The 16,359-nt window shown below is 35.4% G+C and overlaps 1 protein-coding gene across 4 annotated transcripts in view; it reads left to right on the top strand.

The window, feature by feature from the left end:
* The window catches only part of SMAD5 (SMAD family member 5), a 49,734-nt gene extending 35,710 nt beyond the window's left edge, over nt 1–14,024 (top strand). For 2 of the 4 annotated variants that reach the window (XM_030828822.1, XM_030828813.1), the window contains 3 exons: nt 3,788–4,009; nt 5,738–5,994; nt 8,656–9,436. In XM_030828822.1, the coding sequence (XP_030684682.1) occupies nt 3,788–4,009; nt 5,738–5,994; nt 8,656–8,799 (623 nt within the window). In that variant the 3' untranslated portion in view covers nt 8,800–9,436. Of the gene's footprint in view, nt 1–3,787; nt 4,010–5,737; nt 5,995–8,655 lie in introns of all 4 variants that reach the window. The other 2 variants (XM_030828801.1, XM_030828806.1) reach the window with 2 other exon arrangements.
* The last annotated feature ends 2,335 nt before the right edge of the window (nt 14,025–16,359 follow it).

Here is a 16,359-nt window from a genome sequence, read left to right as displayed (position 1 = left end):
AACACATGTATCCACCCTTATGATATGATACAGAATCATTTTTTACCTCTTAAAAATTCTCTGCGCTCTGCCTGTTCACCTTTCCTTCCCCACAACCCCTTGCAACCACTGATCTTTTTACTGTCATAGTTTTGCCTTTTGCAAAGTGTTGTAGTTAGAATCATACAGTATGTAGCTTTTTCAGACTGGCTTCCTTCACTTAGTAATATGCATTTAAGTTTCTCCTTGTCTTCTTATGGCTTGATAGCTCATTTCTTTTTAGCATCTCTATTAGGGTTCTCTAGAGGGACAGAACTAATAGGATGTATGTAATATATATGAAAGGGAGTTTATTAAGGAGAATTGACTCATATGATCACAAATTAAAGTCCCACGATAGGCCATCTGCAAGTTGAGGAACAAGGAAGCCAGGAGTGGATCAGTCCAAGCCCAAAACCTCAAAAGTAGGGAAGCCGACAGTGCAGCCTTCAGTCTGTGGCCAAAGGCTCAAGAGACCCTGGCAAACCACTGGTGTAAGTCCAGGAGTCCAGAAGCTGAAGAATTTGAGTCTGATGTTTGAGGACAGGAAGCATCCAGCACAGGAGAAAGATGAAGGCCGGAAGACTCAGCAAGTCTGCTCTTCCATCTTCTGCCTGCCTGCTTTATTCTAGCCACGCTGGCAGCTGATTAGATGGTGCCTACCAAGATTGAGGGTGGGCCTGCCTCTCCCAGTCCACTGACTCAAATGTTAATCTCCTTTGGCAACACACCCACAGACACACCCAAGAAACAATACTTTGCATCCTTCAGTCCAGTCAGTTTGACACTCAATACTAACCATCACAGCACCAAATACTATTTCATTGTCTTGGTTGTACCAGTTTGTTTATCTGTTCACCTGCTGAAGAACCTTTTGGTTGCTTCTAAGTTTGAGCAATTATGAGTAAAGCTGGTATAAACATTCATGTGAAGATTTTTTATGTGGATATAGTTTTCATCTCATTTGAATAACAAGAAGCATGATTGCTAAATTTTATGGTAAGAGTATGTTTAAGTTTGTAAGAAACGGCCAAAGTGCCTTCTAAAATGGCTGTATCATTTTGCATTCCCAACTATGAATGAGAATTCCTCATGCTCCTCATTCTTACCAATACTTGATGTTGTCATTGTTTTGGATTTTGGCCATTCTAATAGGTGTGTAGTAGTATCTCATTGTTGTTTTAATTTGCAATTCCTTAATGACATAACATGTTGAATATTTTTTCACATGCTTACTTGACCAATCTGTAAGTCTGTGGTGGGCTCCCTATTCATATCTTTTGCCATACTTTAATCAGATTGTTTTTGAGTTCTTTGTATATTTTGAATTATAGTCTTTTATCGGATAGAACTTTTTCAGATTTTTTTTTTCCTAATCTGTGGCTTGTCTCCTCATTCTCTAGACAGTGTCTTTTTTAGAGCAAAAGTTTTAAATTTTAATGAAGGCCAGCTTATCAATTATTTCTTTCATGAATTGTACCTAAAAAAAGGCATCATCATACCAAAAGTCATCTAGATTTTCTCCTATATTATTTTCTAGGAGTTTTATAGTTTTGCATTTTACATTTAGGTCTGTAATCCATCTTGGGTCAATTTTGTGAAGAGTGTAAGGTCTAGTCTAGATTTACTTTTTTGATGTAGCTGTCCAGTTGTTTCCTGTATCATTTTTTGAAAAGATTATTTTTTTTTTCTTCCATTGTATTGTCTTTGCTCCTTTGTCAAAGACCAGTTGACTGTATTTACTTGGGTCTATTTCTAAACTCTGTTCTGCTCCTTTGATCTGTTTGTCTGTTCTTTTATTTTATCATGATCTTGATTACTGTATCTTTATAGTAAGTCTTAAAGTCAAGTGGTGTCTATCCTCTGACTTTGTTCTTCTCCTTTGATATTGTGTTGGCTATTTTGAGTCTTTTACCTCTCCATATAAAGTACAGAATCATTTTGTCTATATCCAAAAAATAGCTTGCAGGGATTTTGATTGGTATTATTACTCTATAGATTAAGCTGGGAAGCACTGCTATCTTGACGATATTGAGTCTTATTCTTGAATGTGCAGTATTTCTCCATTTATTTAGTTCTTTGATTTCTTTCATCAGAGTTTTGTAGTCTTCCTCATAGAGCATGTTCCTATTTTTTTATATTTATGCCTAAGTATTTAATTTTGGGGGATGCTAATGTAAATTATAATTTTTTAATTTTAAATTTCGTTTGTTTATTGTTGCTGTATAGGAGAGCAATCAACTTTTGCATATTAACCTTGTATCCTGCAACCTTGCTATAATGCTTACTAGTTCCAGGAATTTTTTGGTCTGCTCTTTCTTATTTTTACATAGACAATCATGTAATTTGCAAACAAAGACAATTTCCTCCTTTCCTATCTGTGTACCTTTTATTTATTTATGGCATTAGCAAGGACTTCCAGTATGATGTTGAAAAGTGGGAGAGGAGGCATCTTTGCTTTGTTTTTGATCTTAGCAGAAAACCTTCTAGTTTCCTACCATGAAGTATGATGTTAGCTGTAGATGTTCTGTATCAAGCTGAGGAAGTTCCCCTCTATTCCTAATTTGCTGAGTCTCACTTAGTTTTTTAGTTTAACTTTTTTGTTTAAAATAATTTTACAGATACTGATTATAGTTAAATCCTTCAGGTCTCTGAAAAAGAATTTTTTGTCTCAAATTTAAACCTGAATTAGTTTATGTTAGAAAAACAATTAAAAATGTGTTGTTGCTGCTATGTTCTGAATTGTGTCCTCCCAAAATTCATGTATTGAACCAAGGCCTGGGCACCCTCTCACTCCACCCAGAGGGTTGGGAGGGTAGAACATCAAACCAAAGAGGTTTATTCTCCAGCCTTAAGGCCTAATGGAATTTGCTTTGCTAAGTTTTCAACTTCCTTGACCCATCATCACTCCCTTATTTTTTGTTTTTCCATTTTTGAATGGGAACGTCTATCCTGTGTCTGTCCCACCATAAGCACATAACTTACCTGGTTTCATAGGTTTGCAGCTGGAGAGGAATTTTGCCTCAAGTCTCATATATCATATGTAGATGATATTTGGATGATACTGGGCTTACAACATTAGAGTTGATGCGGAAATGAGTTAAGACTTCGGGGGCTGTTGGGATAGAATATATGTGTGTATTTTACATGTAAGAAGGATGTGAATTTTGGGTTGCTGGGGTGGAATGCTAATGGACCATATTGAATCTCCCTAAAATTCATATGTTGAAGTCCTAACTACCGGTGTGATGGTATTTGAAAATGGAAATAATTAGGCTTGAGAGTGGGATTGTCATAATGAGATTAGTTCCCTTAAAGAAGAGGAAAAGAAACATCTTTCTCCAAGAGCATGCACTGAGGAGGGGCCATATGAGCACACAGTGAGAAAGCAGCTGTCTGCAAGCCAGGAAGCAGGTCCTCACTAGTTACCAAATCTTCTGGCACCTTGATCTTGGACTTCCCAGCCCCCAGACCTGTGAGAAATAAATTTATGTTGTTTAAGCCACTCAGCCTTATGGTATTTTATAGCCTGAGCAAGCTACGACTATTGCTGATCCTGGTATTTCTATAATTTTTTAAATTGTCATATTCAAGTCGATTTGTAGTGCCTGTTTTCGGATATAGATTCACAGCTAGGAAGGACAGTGAGACTTGTGAAATATCTGAAAATTTTCTTTTTCATATAATACTTGGGTTGGGTTAAAAGATAAACACATGGACAATCTGAGTTTCTGATATTTATTAAACTCTCTTTCTGGTTTGTTCACAGATGTTCAGCCTGTTGCCTATGAAGAGCCTAAACATTGGTGTTCAATAGTCTACTATGAATTAAACAATCGTGTTGGAGAAGCTTTTCACGCATCTTCTACTAGTGTGTTAGTAGATGGATTCACAGATCCTTCAAATAACAAAAGTAGATTCTGCTTGGGTTTGTTGTCAAATGTTAATCGTAATTCGACAATTGAAAACACTAGGCGACACATTGGAAAAGGTAATCTTGTCATTTTCCTACATTTAATCGAATTCAATCATTTGTTGTACTTGCCATGAACCATGCATTGTGAAAGGTGCTAGAAACTTACAAAGAAGTTTGACACATGCCCTCTGCCTTAAGTTGCCGATATTGAAGAATGTATTAATCAAATAAAGACATGATCTTTCCTCATTTTTTTGTCCTGCTTAGTGTTTCTTCCCAGTGCTAAGGACCTGAAATCATACTACCACTTTGTTTTTTTGTTTTTGAGTGTTACCCTGACTGGAACATAAGCTGTACAGGAACTTGCTTTGTTCACAACAGTATCCCCAGTAGCTAGAAGAGTGCCTCATTATAAATATATGACACATATTTATGGGATATTGTGTATGAATGCTGGTGAAGGGTTAGAATTTTATAATTAAGGTATTTGTGGAGTATTTTGGGTTGAGATGACTTGTAAGTGTTACCATGATGTGAGAGGAGCGGAATTAGAAATGGGAAATCTAGTGTGAATGATGTTCCAGTGGCTTCACCACCACTGCTCCCATCTTTTAAATTTAGGCAATAAGGTTTTATTAATAATTCATCCTGCAAGATAGTTGCCATAACAAACCGGGCCCTTTTCATACTGCAATAAAATGTCAAAGTCTCATGCATCAAGTGGTCAGGAAGGAAACCCATCCCAGGTAAAGTGTATTGCCTGTTTCTTGAGACGTTTTGTTTTTACCCCTTGCTGCGTTTTGCTTCTTTAACTTGACGGCATCTTGGTCCAAAATAGGAATAAAAGGTAAATAAATATAATTGTGATAGGATTTCTTATAGAAGTGATTCAAAAAAATCCTGTGGTCAAAAATAAGTTGCGAAACAAAGTTTTCATTGTCTTTTGAGTTTACTGCCAACTTGCCTTAGTTTTTTCAGTGAAGTGCCTCACTTCTAGGCATTGATTTTTTTTTCTTCCATCACAGTAGAAGTAATTTAAGGGAAATCTATTTTGTGAGTTTCGAAATTCTAGAATCAGTTTTTTCTTTTTCCCCAGCATATAGTTCTAGGACCTTTTCTTTCATGGGTTAGTTTTGGGGTGGTGGAGAGATATGTTGAGAAAATACTAGGTGACTAGCTTTAGTTATATAATTTGAATATTTAATGTTAAAACTATTTCCACATATTTATATGTTTTTAAAGTATTTCTTTTCTTTGCCCTCACATCTTGCAAAGGAACATACATATTTTTAAACACAAAAAAATTTTAAGTAAGATAAATCTGCCATTTCAAAGCTCTTCTTGTGGCCTGAAATTATATATGTAACTTTGGTTTTTTTTTAGTGTTGCTCTCCTCTTTGTTAGCACAAAGAGTGCAAAAGTCTGTCAAATGACTGTTTATGATAGTTGATAGCACTGAGCATTTATTTGAAAAGACTCATCAAAAGATGATTTGGGTTTTTTTTTTAGCCCTCTCTTTCTCTCATAGAGATGATAAATGATTGTTGGAAAAGGAAAAAGAGAACAACCTAAAAATGGATAACTTAATATGCTGCCCACTTGAGGCTTCACTCTTGTAGATGCAGGCAGACATTAACCTCTTGATTATCTTTGGCAGCAGAAGGCCATCTAGTGGTAACTTCTGTCTAAAGACTGTTGGAAGTTTGCTGTGGATTAATGGGTACTTTTGTTGCACCATACAGTCTATTTGATTTCATTATAATGACTCTTTAAGCTGACTCTTGTGATGTTTGTCTTTTTAAGGTGTTCATCTGTACTATGTTGGTGGGGAGGTGTATGCGGAATGCCTCAGTGACAGCAGCATATTTGTACAGAGTAGGAACTGCAACTTTCATCATGGCTTTCATCCCACTACTGTGTGTAAGATTCCCAGCAGCTGCAGCCTCAAAATTTTTAACAATCAGGAGTTTGCTCAGCTTCTGGCTCAGTCTGTCAACCATGGGTTTGAGGCAGTATATGAGCTCACCAAAATGTGTACCATTCGGATGAGTTTTGTCAAGGTGAGTTGTGACCTCTAACATAATTTGAGTCACTATAAATATGTATATTATGACTTTAGGTTATAATTTTTAAAAATTATTTGTTAAATGAAAGTTGATAATTGCTTTTGGCCTGATTTAACAGGTTTTTAAATAAAATTATTGAATTTGTAATTTTAACTACATAATAGATCTAAGATTTCATTTTGTAATCTAGACATTATAAAATACATGATTGATATTGATTTTGATATTGAATAGGGGCTGAGATTACAAGGAATTTTAGTTAAAAGACTAAATTTCTAGAAAGCATTTGTATTAGTCCATTTTCATGCTGCTAATAGACATACTCAAGACTGGGTAATTTATGAAGAAAAAGAGGTTTAATGAACTCACAGTTCCACGTGGCTGGGGAAGCCTCACAATCATGGCGGAAGGCGAAGGAGGAGCAAAGTCGTGTCTTACATGGCGGCAGGCAAGAGAATGAGAGCCAAATGAAAGGGGAAACCTCTTATAAAATTATCAGATCTTATGAGACTTTATTCACTACTATGAGAACAGTATGGGGGAAACTGCCCCCATGATTCAGTTATCTCCCACTGGGTCCTTCCCACAACATGTGGGAATTATGGGAGCTACAATTTAAGATGAGATTTGGGTGAGGACACAGCCAAACCATATCAGCATTTAATATTAAAATTGCTATTTGAGTCTCTTAGCTTCAACAGTTTTGATTATTATTACTAGATTTCATTAGGGTGACTTGGCAGAATTCTTTAGAATACTAAAATTATTTCATTTCTAGCTAAGTATTGTTATTAAAAGTAATGGCAAAAGCCACAATTACTTTTCCACCAACCTTAATATTAAGGATTTGCAAAGTTCAAAGGAACTTTTCAAGTTTTTCATCTACTCTCTTCACCTGACTGTATTGACATTCCAAAGATTTGTGCTTAAAATTTGAAAAGAATTTTAGTCATGTATTTAAGCAATCTGTACTATATCTACATGATTCTTAAGAATTTAGCACAAGAAGAGCACCTGTCACACGCTGTGCATGGGTTTTTTTCTTTTTGATATTCAGCCCCAGTCCAGTGTTTTCATGATACTTTGCTGTAGATCTATTGTATACATTAGTTTACTGGTTACCCTGAAGGCATTTCTCCCTTCTTGTACAGTAATGTGACTTTTGCATATTTATTTTAATCTCCACTCTCCAATCTTCTTCACTCCCCTGACCGCCCTCCCTCCCCCACCCAGTTTTCCTGGGCCAGGACTACCATAAGCAGTAAACCAGAGAACTTGATAAATCCAGGAAAATAAAAGTGAAAAATTTCTATTTTAATTTTTATCTGGAGTTTTAGGCTAAAGGTTTCAGCTCAGTTCATCCCAGTAATTTCCCACATTAAAGGATAATCACTATGTGACTGCCACATTAAATTGTACATGCATGTATTGATCAATATCTACGATGCCTTATCTGATAAACAACTTGAAAATAAAAAAATTTTGGTTAAAAAAAAAAAAACCTGGGCCGGGTGCGGTGGCTCACACCTGTAATCCCAGCACTTTGGGAGGCCAAGGCAGGCGGATCACCTGAGATCAGGAGTTTGAGACCAGCCTGGCCAACATGGTGAAACCCTGTCCCTACTAAAAAATACAAAAATTAGCCAGGCGTGGTGGTGGGTGCCTGTAATCCCAGCTACTTGCGAGGCTGAGACAGGAGAATCGTTTGAACCTGGGAGGCGGAGGTTGCAGTTAGCTGAGATTGCACCATTGCACTCCAGCCTGGGCAACAAGAGAGAAACTCTGTCTCAAAAAAAAAAAAAAAAAAAAAAAGAAACCCTGACATGATCATACATGAGGCTATTTGTGATTTTTATTTTTTATATATGATTCCTTTATTAGCATTTAAGTAACATCTCTTTACATTTTTTAGTGGTTTCTCCAGGAATTACCACGTTATCTTTAACATACCCCAATCTACCTAGAGTTAATATTGTACTGTTTTTCAAATGTAAAATACGAAAACCTTGCTGTTGAAGAGTTTTAATTACCTTCTTTTATTCTTTGTGCTATTCATAAATTTTACATCTGCACATTATATATCTTATAATACTGTTAAAATTTTTCCTTTAAATATTCATTAAGTCTTACAAAGAAATTAAGAGAAAATGGTATTTATAAATATTTGGAGGCAGATTCTTTGGGGCTATGTAAATACACTGTTTCTCCTTTATATTTTACCCACATTTTTTGCATTCTTCAATATATTTTGTCTACAGTAATTATTACTGTGGTGTCCTAGTGGTGACTTTCTATTTTGCATTTATCCCATTAAGGGAGAATGTATCTCAGATCAGAAATATTTGTTTTAATTATGAGATACTGTACTGTGTTACCTTTCTAAGATTAAAAAAAATGAACTATAACTGGCTCCAAGGGTTTCTTTTAAGGGAATTATATATTACTTTAGAATTCATGAATCTTTAAATAATGTAGCTGTTGTCTTGCATTTAATTTCATGGTGAATACTAAGACTGGTTTTGTGATAGTTATTCTCTTTACGTAAATTCTACATATCTCTACTGTTAAAAGCTATCTTTTTGTTATGGTAAAATTGGTTTAGAGTGGTTGACAGTTTAAAGAGGGATTTGTGATGATATCTGTTCATTTTCATAGGGTTGGGGAGCCGAATATCACCGGCAGGATGTAACCAGCACCCCATGTTGGATTGAGATTCATCTTCATGGGCCTCTTCAGTGGCTGGATAAAGTCCTTACTCAGATGGGCTCCCCTCTGAACCCCATATCTTCTGTTTCATAATGCAGAAGTATTCTTTTCAATTATATTGTTAGTGGACTTCTTTTAATTTTAGAGAAACTTTGAGTACAGATACTGTGAGCTTACATTGAAAACAGATATTACAGCTTATTTTTTTCTACATAATTGTGACCAATACATTTGTATTTTGTGATGAATCTACATTTGTTTGTATTCATGTTCATGTGATTAACTCTCAGAAGTGTTGTAAAAGATGCAGAGTAAGTATTATGCCCCAGTTCAGAAATTTGGCATTGATCTTAAACTGGAACATGCTTTTACTTTATTGCCCTAACAATTTTTTATTAAATTTATTTGAAAATGCATCACATGATGAAAAGTTATAGTAGCTTATAAGAGGGTATATACAGTGAAGAGTAAGTTTTCCCTCTTACTCTCGATCTTCCAGAAGCTGTACTTTTATCAGTTTCTTTGTCCCACCAACTTAAAAAAAAAAAAAAGTACAATTCATTGTTTTGCAAAAGTGTGTGGTAGGGGCTTAAAAGAAACTATAAAATTTTATTTGAAGGAACACTATGCACTGCTGTAACTGGTAGTGTTCAGTAAAAGCAAAATGATAGTTTCCTAGATGACATAAAATTTACATTTAATACAGATAAGTGTTCTTCAGTGTAATGTGACTTCATGCTATATATCTTTTGTAAAGCATTTCCTTTTTTAAAAAAATTATTGCGAATAACTGATCTCAAGTATACGTCATTTACTCAATCTGTCATAAGCATTACTTTATAGCTAGTGACAGTGCATGCACAGCCTTGTTCAACTATGTTTGCTGCTTATGGACAATGTTGCAAGAACTCTATTTTTGACATGCATTAATCTTTTATTTTGCACTTTTATGGGTGACAGTTTTTAGCATAACCTTTGATAAAATACACTCAAGTGACTTGGACTTAAATGCTTATCCTTACGTCCTTGGTACCTTTTTTGTATTAAAAAACACTGCTATTTATAGATTACATTTGTAGGAAGTTATGCTTTTTTCTGGCTTTTGTTTTACTTTCAACCTAGGTTATAAGACTGTTATTCTATAGCTCCAACTTAAGGTGCCTTTTTAATTCCCTACAGTTTTATGGATGTTATCAGTGCTGGAGAATCATGTAGTTAATCCCATTGCTCTTAGTTGCATCAGCCTCCCTATGCAAGGACCTATGCACTGGAGCCGTAGGAGGCTCTTCAGTTGGGCCCCAAGGATGAGGCTACTGATTTGATACTAAATGAATCAGCAGTGGATGTCGGGATAGCTGATTTTAAAACACTTGGCTGGGCACAGTGGCTCACGCCTGTAATCCCAGCACTTTGGGAGGCTGAGATAGGCAGATCACGATGTCAGGAGTTCGAGACCAGCCTGGCCAATATGGTGAAACCCTGTGTCTACTAAAAATACAAAAATTAGCCAGGCATGGTGGTGCGTGCCTGTAGTCCCAGCTACTCGGGAGGCTGAGGCAGAAGAATCACTTGAACCTGCGAGGCAGAGGTTGTGGTGAGCTGAGATCGCACCACTGCACTCCAGCCTGGGCGACAGAGCAAGACTCCATCTCAAAAAACAAAACGAAACACCCATCAACGAATATAGACTCTTCTCTCATTTATCGATGATGCTCTTTTTCCATTTTTTAAGTACTTATGTGGAAGCTAGTCTCCCAAAACACAATCTTTAGAAAGAAAAGACATGAACGAAAACTCTAAAATATCCATTTAATCAATTATGTTTTTGGCTTTGGATAAAGGACTTTGAACCAGTTTTTTTCTCGGGAGCTGTCAAATGGACACTTAGTTACGACATGAGAATGAAGAAATTATTTTGGAAAAAAAAAATGACCTAATTTACCTGTCAGTGAAAGCTTTATTTTCTGGTGCCTTTTGAAAGTATATGGAGTCATATCATTCTTCTGTTTAAAATGTTAGTTTGGTTTGACTTTCCACTTTGTCCTTTCTGCTCTTGTGAAGAAAAAAAAAAGCATTTTTGAGGAAAGAATTATGCAATTTCTTTTGTTTTCTGTGTCATTATTTATTGCTTTTTCAATGTGCAGCCAGTGGATGGTTTTAGTTCTTTCAGATGAACTGCCATTTGTGTTTCAGCTCACAGTTCTTTGCTGGGTAAAAGAAATACTTTCTGACAGTCACCTGAGCCTTAAATGTAAGTATTACGTGACATGCATTCTGTTTCTTCCAGAGTTCTGTCGGCCACACGAAAGAGAATATTTGCTTACTTGATAGAACTTTGGCATTTTCATCATTCTTTTACTTACCAGGCTTATGGCATGATCTCTGGAACAAATTTGTAGAAAAAAATTACTCCAATTGAATGACGGATGTATGTAATCAACTTCATTGGGCTGCAGTAAACTAGTGGAAATTAGAGAGTTGTTTTATTGGTGTTTTCTACTGTGAGTTAATTAAAAATTGTTTTTATTTGGGGTCATTATGTCACAGTCTTAACAAGATCTTACGTGATTGGCCTTTTCTTTGTTTTCTCTTAGGAGTTGTGTCTCATGAATGACAGTACTAAAGCTATTAACAACTAAGAGTTTGACAGAGAACTATAAGCCTGTTGTATCTCCTAAAAGTTGTCAACTCCACACCCTTGGACTTTAAATGAAAACTTTATTCAGTCCAGCTATTCTTACAGTCCCTAAGGATTTTCGTATATCTATGTATAGGAAATAAAATTTGCTAGTAAGATTTTTAAAAACTGGCTAGTGAAAGTACCTCTGAAAGAAACTATTTTAGCAAATTACGGTTATGTGTTTTAATTTAATCTACAGAATGTTTTATAGTAAAATTCTAGCACCACTAGAATAATCACATAGCATGTACAATATATTTATGCTGGCTGAAAAGACAGAATCTGGGAATAATAAAATTGCAACCAGTTTGGTAATGCAAAAAGCAGAATAGAATGAAATCTCAGTAATGAATTAAAGCAACAAAAAGATATTGATTGACAAAAAGCAAGATATAAGAGATGCATTTGTTTAACATCTCTACATCATCTTTATGGTCTGGTCAGTATTGGTCTGGTCAGTATTGTCTGGCTGACATGAAATGTAAACTAGTAGGCACGTTATTGATCTGCTAAAACTAACCCTTTTTTTAAGAGGAAATTTAAGGAAGACGTCAATCAAAATGTCAAATACGTGTGTCAGAATATAAATAATTTTTCACATTGTATTGTTGCTATATAAAAAAAAAATAGAATTGGTTGGGTTTCTGAGGTGAAATCCAGAGTAAGAGTACTAGACAGTTCAACAAGCCACATCTAATGGCACAGATAGAGGATGTAGCTATTTTATACCTTTCATAACATTTGAGAGTAAGATATCCTTCAGGATGTGAAGTGATCATTAAGTACTCATACCTGAAATCTGTTGTCAAGATTAGAACTGGAGTTCATGTTAAAAACCTTCCATATTACCTGAGGGTACCTTTGGGGAACAGTTCCTTCCCCTGTGTGGTAGTATTTTGTTGGAAGAGAAAGTTTATACGAAAAATGAAATTCTTCCAACAGCAGAGAAACGCTAAAAAGTTTGATAGTACCTATCAAAGTGCTGTACTTCTGTGATAGAGAACATCTGATGTACCAATTTAGATCTATTTCTTTATACTTTTTCTAGTCAGTTGCTTAATAGTACTTTGGATCATTATCACCTTTGCCACTTAAAATGTATAAATATCCTTTTTACTTCATGAAGAAGGAAGAATTTTTTGATAATTACTGAGTTCAGCCTTTTGTGATGACTTATATTTTGGACTTATATTTTAACTTTAAAGAATGTCAGATCCCTTCTTCGTCTTACTAGTTAAATCCTCACCTAATCTCTTGGGTATGAATATAAATGTGTGTCATCGTTATATTGTTCAGCTAGATGAGCAAGTATCTTAGGGTAGTAGGTAGCCTGGTGGTTTTAGAAGTGTTTGGTGATTTTTATGGAGAGAGTTTTCCTAAGTGGTGGTTTATAGGTGGTATCAGATATTATTAGGGCAGATTTTTGGGGAGTAATCTCAGGTCTCCCAGAGCAGCAGCATTTTTCTCATTGATATAAGTAAGATTCTTAGGAGCTTTTCTTCTCACACAAGATGCATAAATCGAATGTGAGAATTGAAGGCATTTCTTCTGCGTAAACAAAGAATTCTACCTGCTGGACAGAAACCTGGAAAGTTCTTTGGAATTAGCTGAATTGCAGTTTAGTATGTCCTGATTACAGAGTGACAATATTTATCAAGGCTTTGTTATATTAGATTATCTTATCTCCTAAAATACAACTGTATTATAATTGAAATGACAGCCCAAAATTGGATGGTTTACCAAAACCAATGAAAGGGATTTCACACGTCAATTTTTATTTCTGTTTTAAAGAGCACATGCTATATAATAATTACTAGTAGCAATTGCAGCAAAACAGGCGATAAGTTATTTTCTCTGAAAAGATCCAGTCCTAGAGCAGGATTCTTCGATCATTCATGGCAGAGTGAAAAAGGTTTGTATGGTTCTTGTCCAAATAACTCAGTTCTTAAAATTCTTAAAATGATCATAAACCATTATTCTTTAAAGGTTTATTTGAAGATGCTGTTAAAGTACAGAATTTTGTGTACAGGTAGATTTTTCCGCCCCTCATTAGTGGTGCCTTCTTAATTAATACAGACTGGTGTTAGCTATAACAAAACTCCAGAAAGGCCAAAGAATCCCAAGTTCTTTGTGGGGAAAAAAAAAAAAAAAAAATCTTTTAGGGTCAGATTTTCCCATCTAATATCATTGAAGATGATGTTGCATTGATTTATTCATAAAGTATTTTAACTATAGGAACTCTAGAAGATAATGGTCAGGCAAGTGATTTTTTTTTAACGTGGTTGGCGTAAGTTGTATTTTGAAATTCACTTATTTTAAAATTGAAGAGGATTGTAATCATGGAAATAGAATGTTTGTATCTACCTGCCCACATTTTCTTAAAAAGATATTTCATATGCAGATAATGAAGACCAAGCTGATGGCTGCACTGTAGGTCTGCTGCTTATTTGTATTTGTTTTGCTTCTGTTTATGTTGTAGAAGCTGAAATTCTAGCAACATGCTTCAATTCTGTTATTTTCATACTTATAAAAATGTATTAGGTTTTACTATATTGTGCTTTTCAAAGCCATAACTCTTAAGAACTTTGTTTTTGCATATTGTTTGCTAATTCTTTATTTTAATAAACCTCAAAACCTGCTTAATGTGTCTTTTTTTGTTTTGTTTTGTTTTGTTTTGGCTCTGGAGTTGGCCTGCCTGCGTTTGAGTCATGGGCCTCATAGCTTAGACAAGTTGCTTAACCACTCTATGCCTCACTTTCCTGACCTGTAAAGGAAAAGTCTACTTCATAGGAAGGATTTGAGGGAAGATTAATTGAAGGGTAATACAAATACAGTATTTAGAACAGTACTTAGAACATAAGAACTCAAATCTTAAAATCGTTACTATCTTTTACATTTCCACTAGTTTTTTGATTCAGAGTAATTCTTATGTTGCCTGACCTCGGTGTATCAATCTTTGATTATCCACTTTGTGAATTTACAATTTTTTATTTTCTTTTGTCTTCTTCTTTTTTGAAAAAATTTTAAATCACAGACTGACTTTGCATCATTGTCACTGTGGTGCACACTTTTACCAACCTCTGAATTACATATACAAGACATGCAAACTCATTCTAATTAGAAACGAATGGTGAGCGAGGCACAGTGGCTCATGCCTGTAATCCCACATTTTGGTAGGCTGAGGCAGGTGGATCACCTAAGGTCAGGAGTTCAAGACAAGCCTGGCCGACATGGTGAAACCCTGTCTCTACTAAAAATACAAAAATTAGCCGGGTGTGGTGGCGTGTGCCTGTAATCCCAGCTACTTGGGAGGCTGAAGATAGGAGAATCGCTCAAACCCAGGAGGCGGAGGTTGCACTGAGCCAAGATCATGCCATTGTACTGCAGCCTGGGCAACGAGCGATACTGCGTCTCAAAAAAAAAAAAAAAAAAAAAGAATGGTGAAAAATCATGTGCCCTTGCCAGAAATGTAGAAAAACTCAAAACTACATATTAACCCTAAAGGATAAATGTTAAGAGCACTTGTTTTTTTTTTTTTTTTTTTTTTTTTAAGGAAAAAAAAGACTCTATTCAAGCTTGTCCAGCCGGCACCCGTGGGCTGCATGTGGTCCAGGACAGCTTTGAATACGGCCCAACCCAAATTGGTAAATTTTCTTAAAACATCATGGGATTGTTTTGCGAGTTGGTTTTTTTTCTTTCTTTCTTTTTTTTTTTTTTTTTTTTTTTTTTTTTTAGCTCATCAGCTATCGTTAGTGTTAGTGTATTTTATGTGTGGCCCAAGATAATTATACTTCCCTGTGGCCTAGGGAAGCCGAAAGATTGGACATTCCTACCAATTTCTGAGAATCAGTTCCTTCCTATATCTTTTTACTTAAAAGGCATTTTGTAAGGTATTTTGTAGCAACATCACTGGTTGTTTTAGAAGTGTATTTTTTAAAAAAGCACACTTGTCCTGGCAGAAGAAGGTTCAGTGAGCACTAAGAGGATGTTGGCTTCTCTTGGGTTTAAGATAATTAGTTTTCAGGTTGCCGTAGCCAAAACAGTTCAGGTGATGAGGGGGTGGGACAATGGCTAATACTATTTTGTATTACAGCAGTTTTGATGCAGGTATCGTTTTATAAACATTTTTAAGATTGTCAGTAGACTGCAGCAATGCTTATAAGGAAGATTTATTTAGAGCTCTGTAGTATTTATGATTGAAAGAAGGAAGCATTTTTAAAACACCCCTCCCATTTAACATTTTAAATATTACTGATTTTTGTCATTGAATTTGTAAGTCTGTAATAAACTTTGCAAAAACAAAAATAACCTGTTCTTTCTATCTAAATCAGTTTTTCTGTTTAGAAAATAAAGGTAATGGGGCTATAGGGAAAATTCAAAGAAGAGCTATGGGCAGCTTGCTTAACCATCTCCATGTTAAAGTATGTTGGATGGGAGGTGGGAAGAGAGATTTAGACTGGTGGTTAAGATTTATTATCCATGTTGTATCAAATGGGTGTGTGTATAATTCCTAGTGAGAGATTTTCTGAGGCAGTTTATTGATGTTTAGAGATGGATTTTGAAAAGATCCTTATACTTTGTCTTGATCACTTACCCCTTCCCCATCTAATAAACCTCCTCCATTATTTCGTTTTAAATAATACTTTCATTTGAGATAAATGCTGAGAATTTTAACAGTGAGAAAAGTAAAAACAGAAACCCCCAAACCAGTAGCAAAGGTTTATGAGTGTGCCCTTCTAACCTGTTCTGGTAGTCACTGTACATTGATCCTTGGCTTTCTTTGACAGATACTTTGCTGATTATAGATGGAGCTCTAGCTCCTTTTTTGAAAGGGTTCTCAGTGAAATTGGTTTCATTCCAAAGTGTTTCTTGAGTTCTTTGTACCTAAGAAAGCTTTTCATTCTGCATAGCGTTTATCACCATCCAACTTATTATATATTTCTTTACCCTGTTTATTGACTGTCTTACCTCAT

The sequence above is a fragment of the Nomascus leucogenys genome, chromosome 2 (assembly GCF_006542625.1).
Source record: "Nomascus leucogenys isolate Asia chromosome 2, Asia_NLE_v1, whole genome shotgun sequence".
Taxonomy (NCBI): Eukaryota; Metazoa; Chordata; class Mammalia; order Primates; family Hylobatidae; genus Nomascus; species Nomascus leucogenys.
Note: the sequence above shows the minus strand (reverse complement) of the source record. Positions and strands in the feature narration are given on the sequence as shown.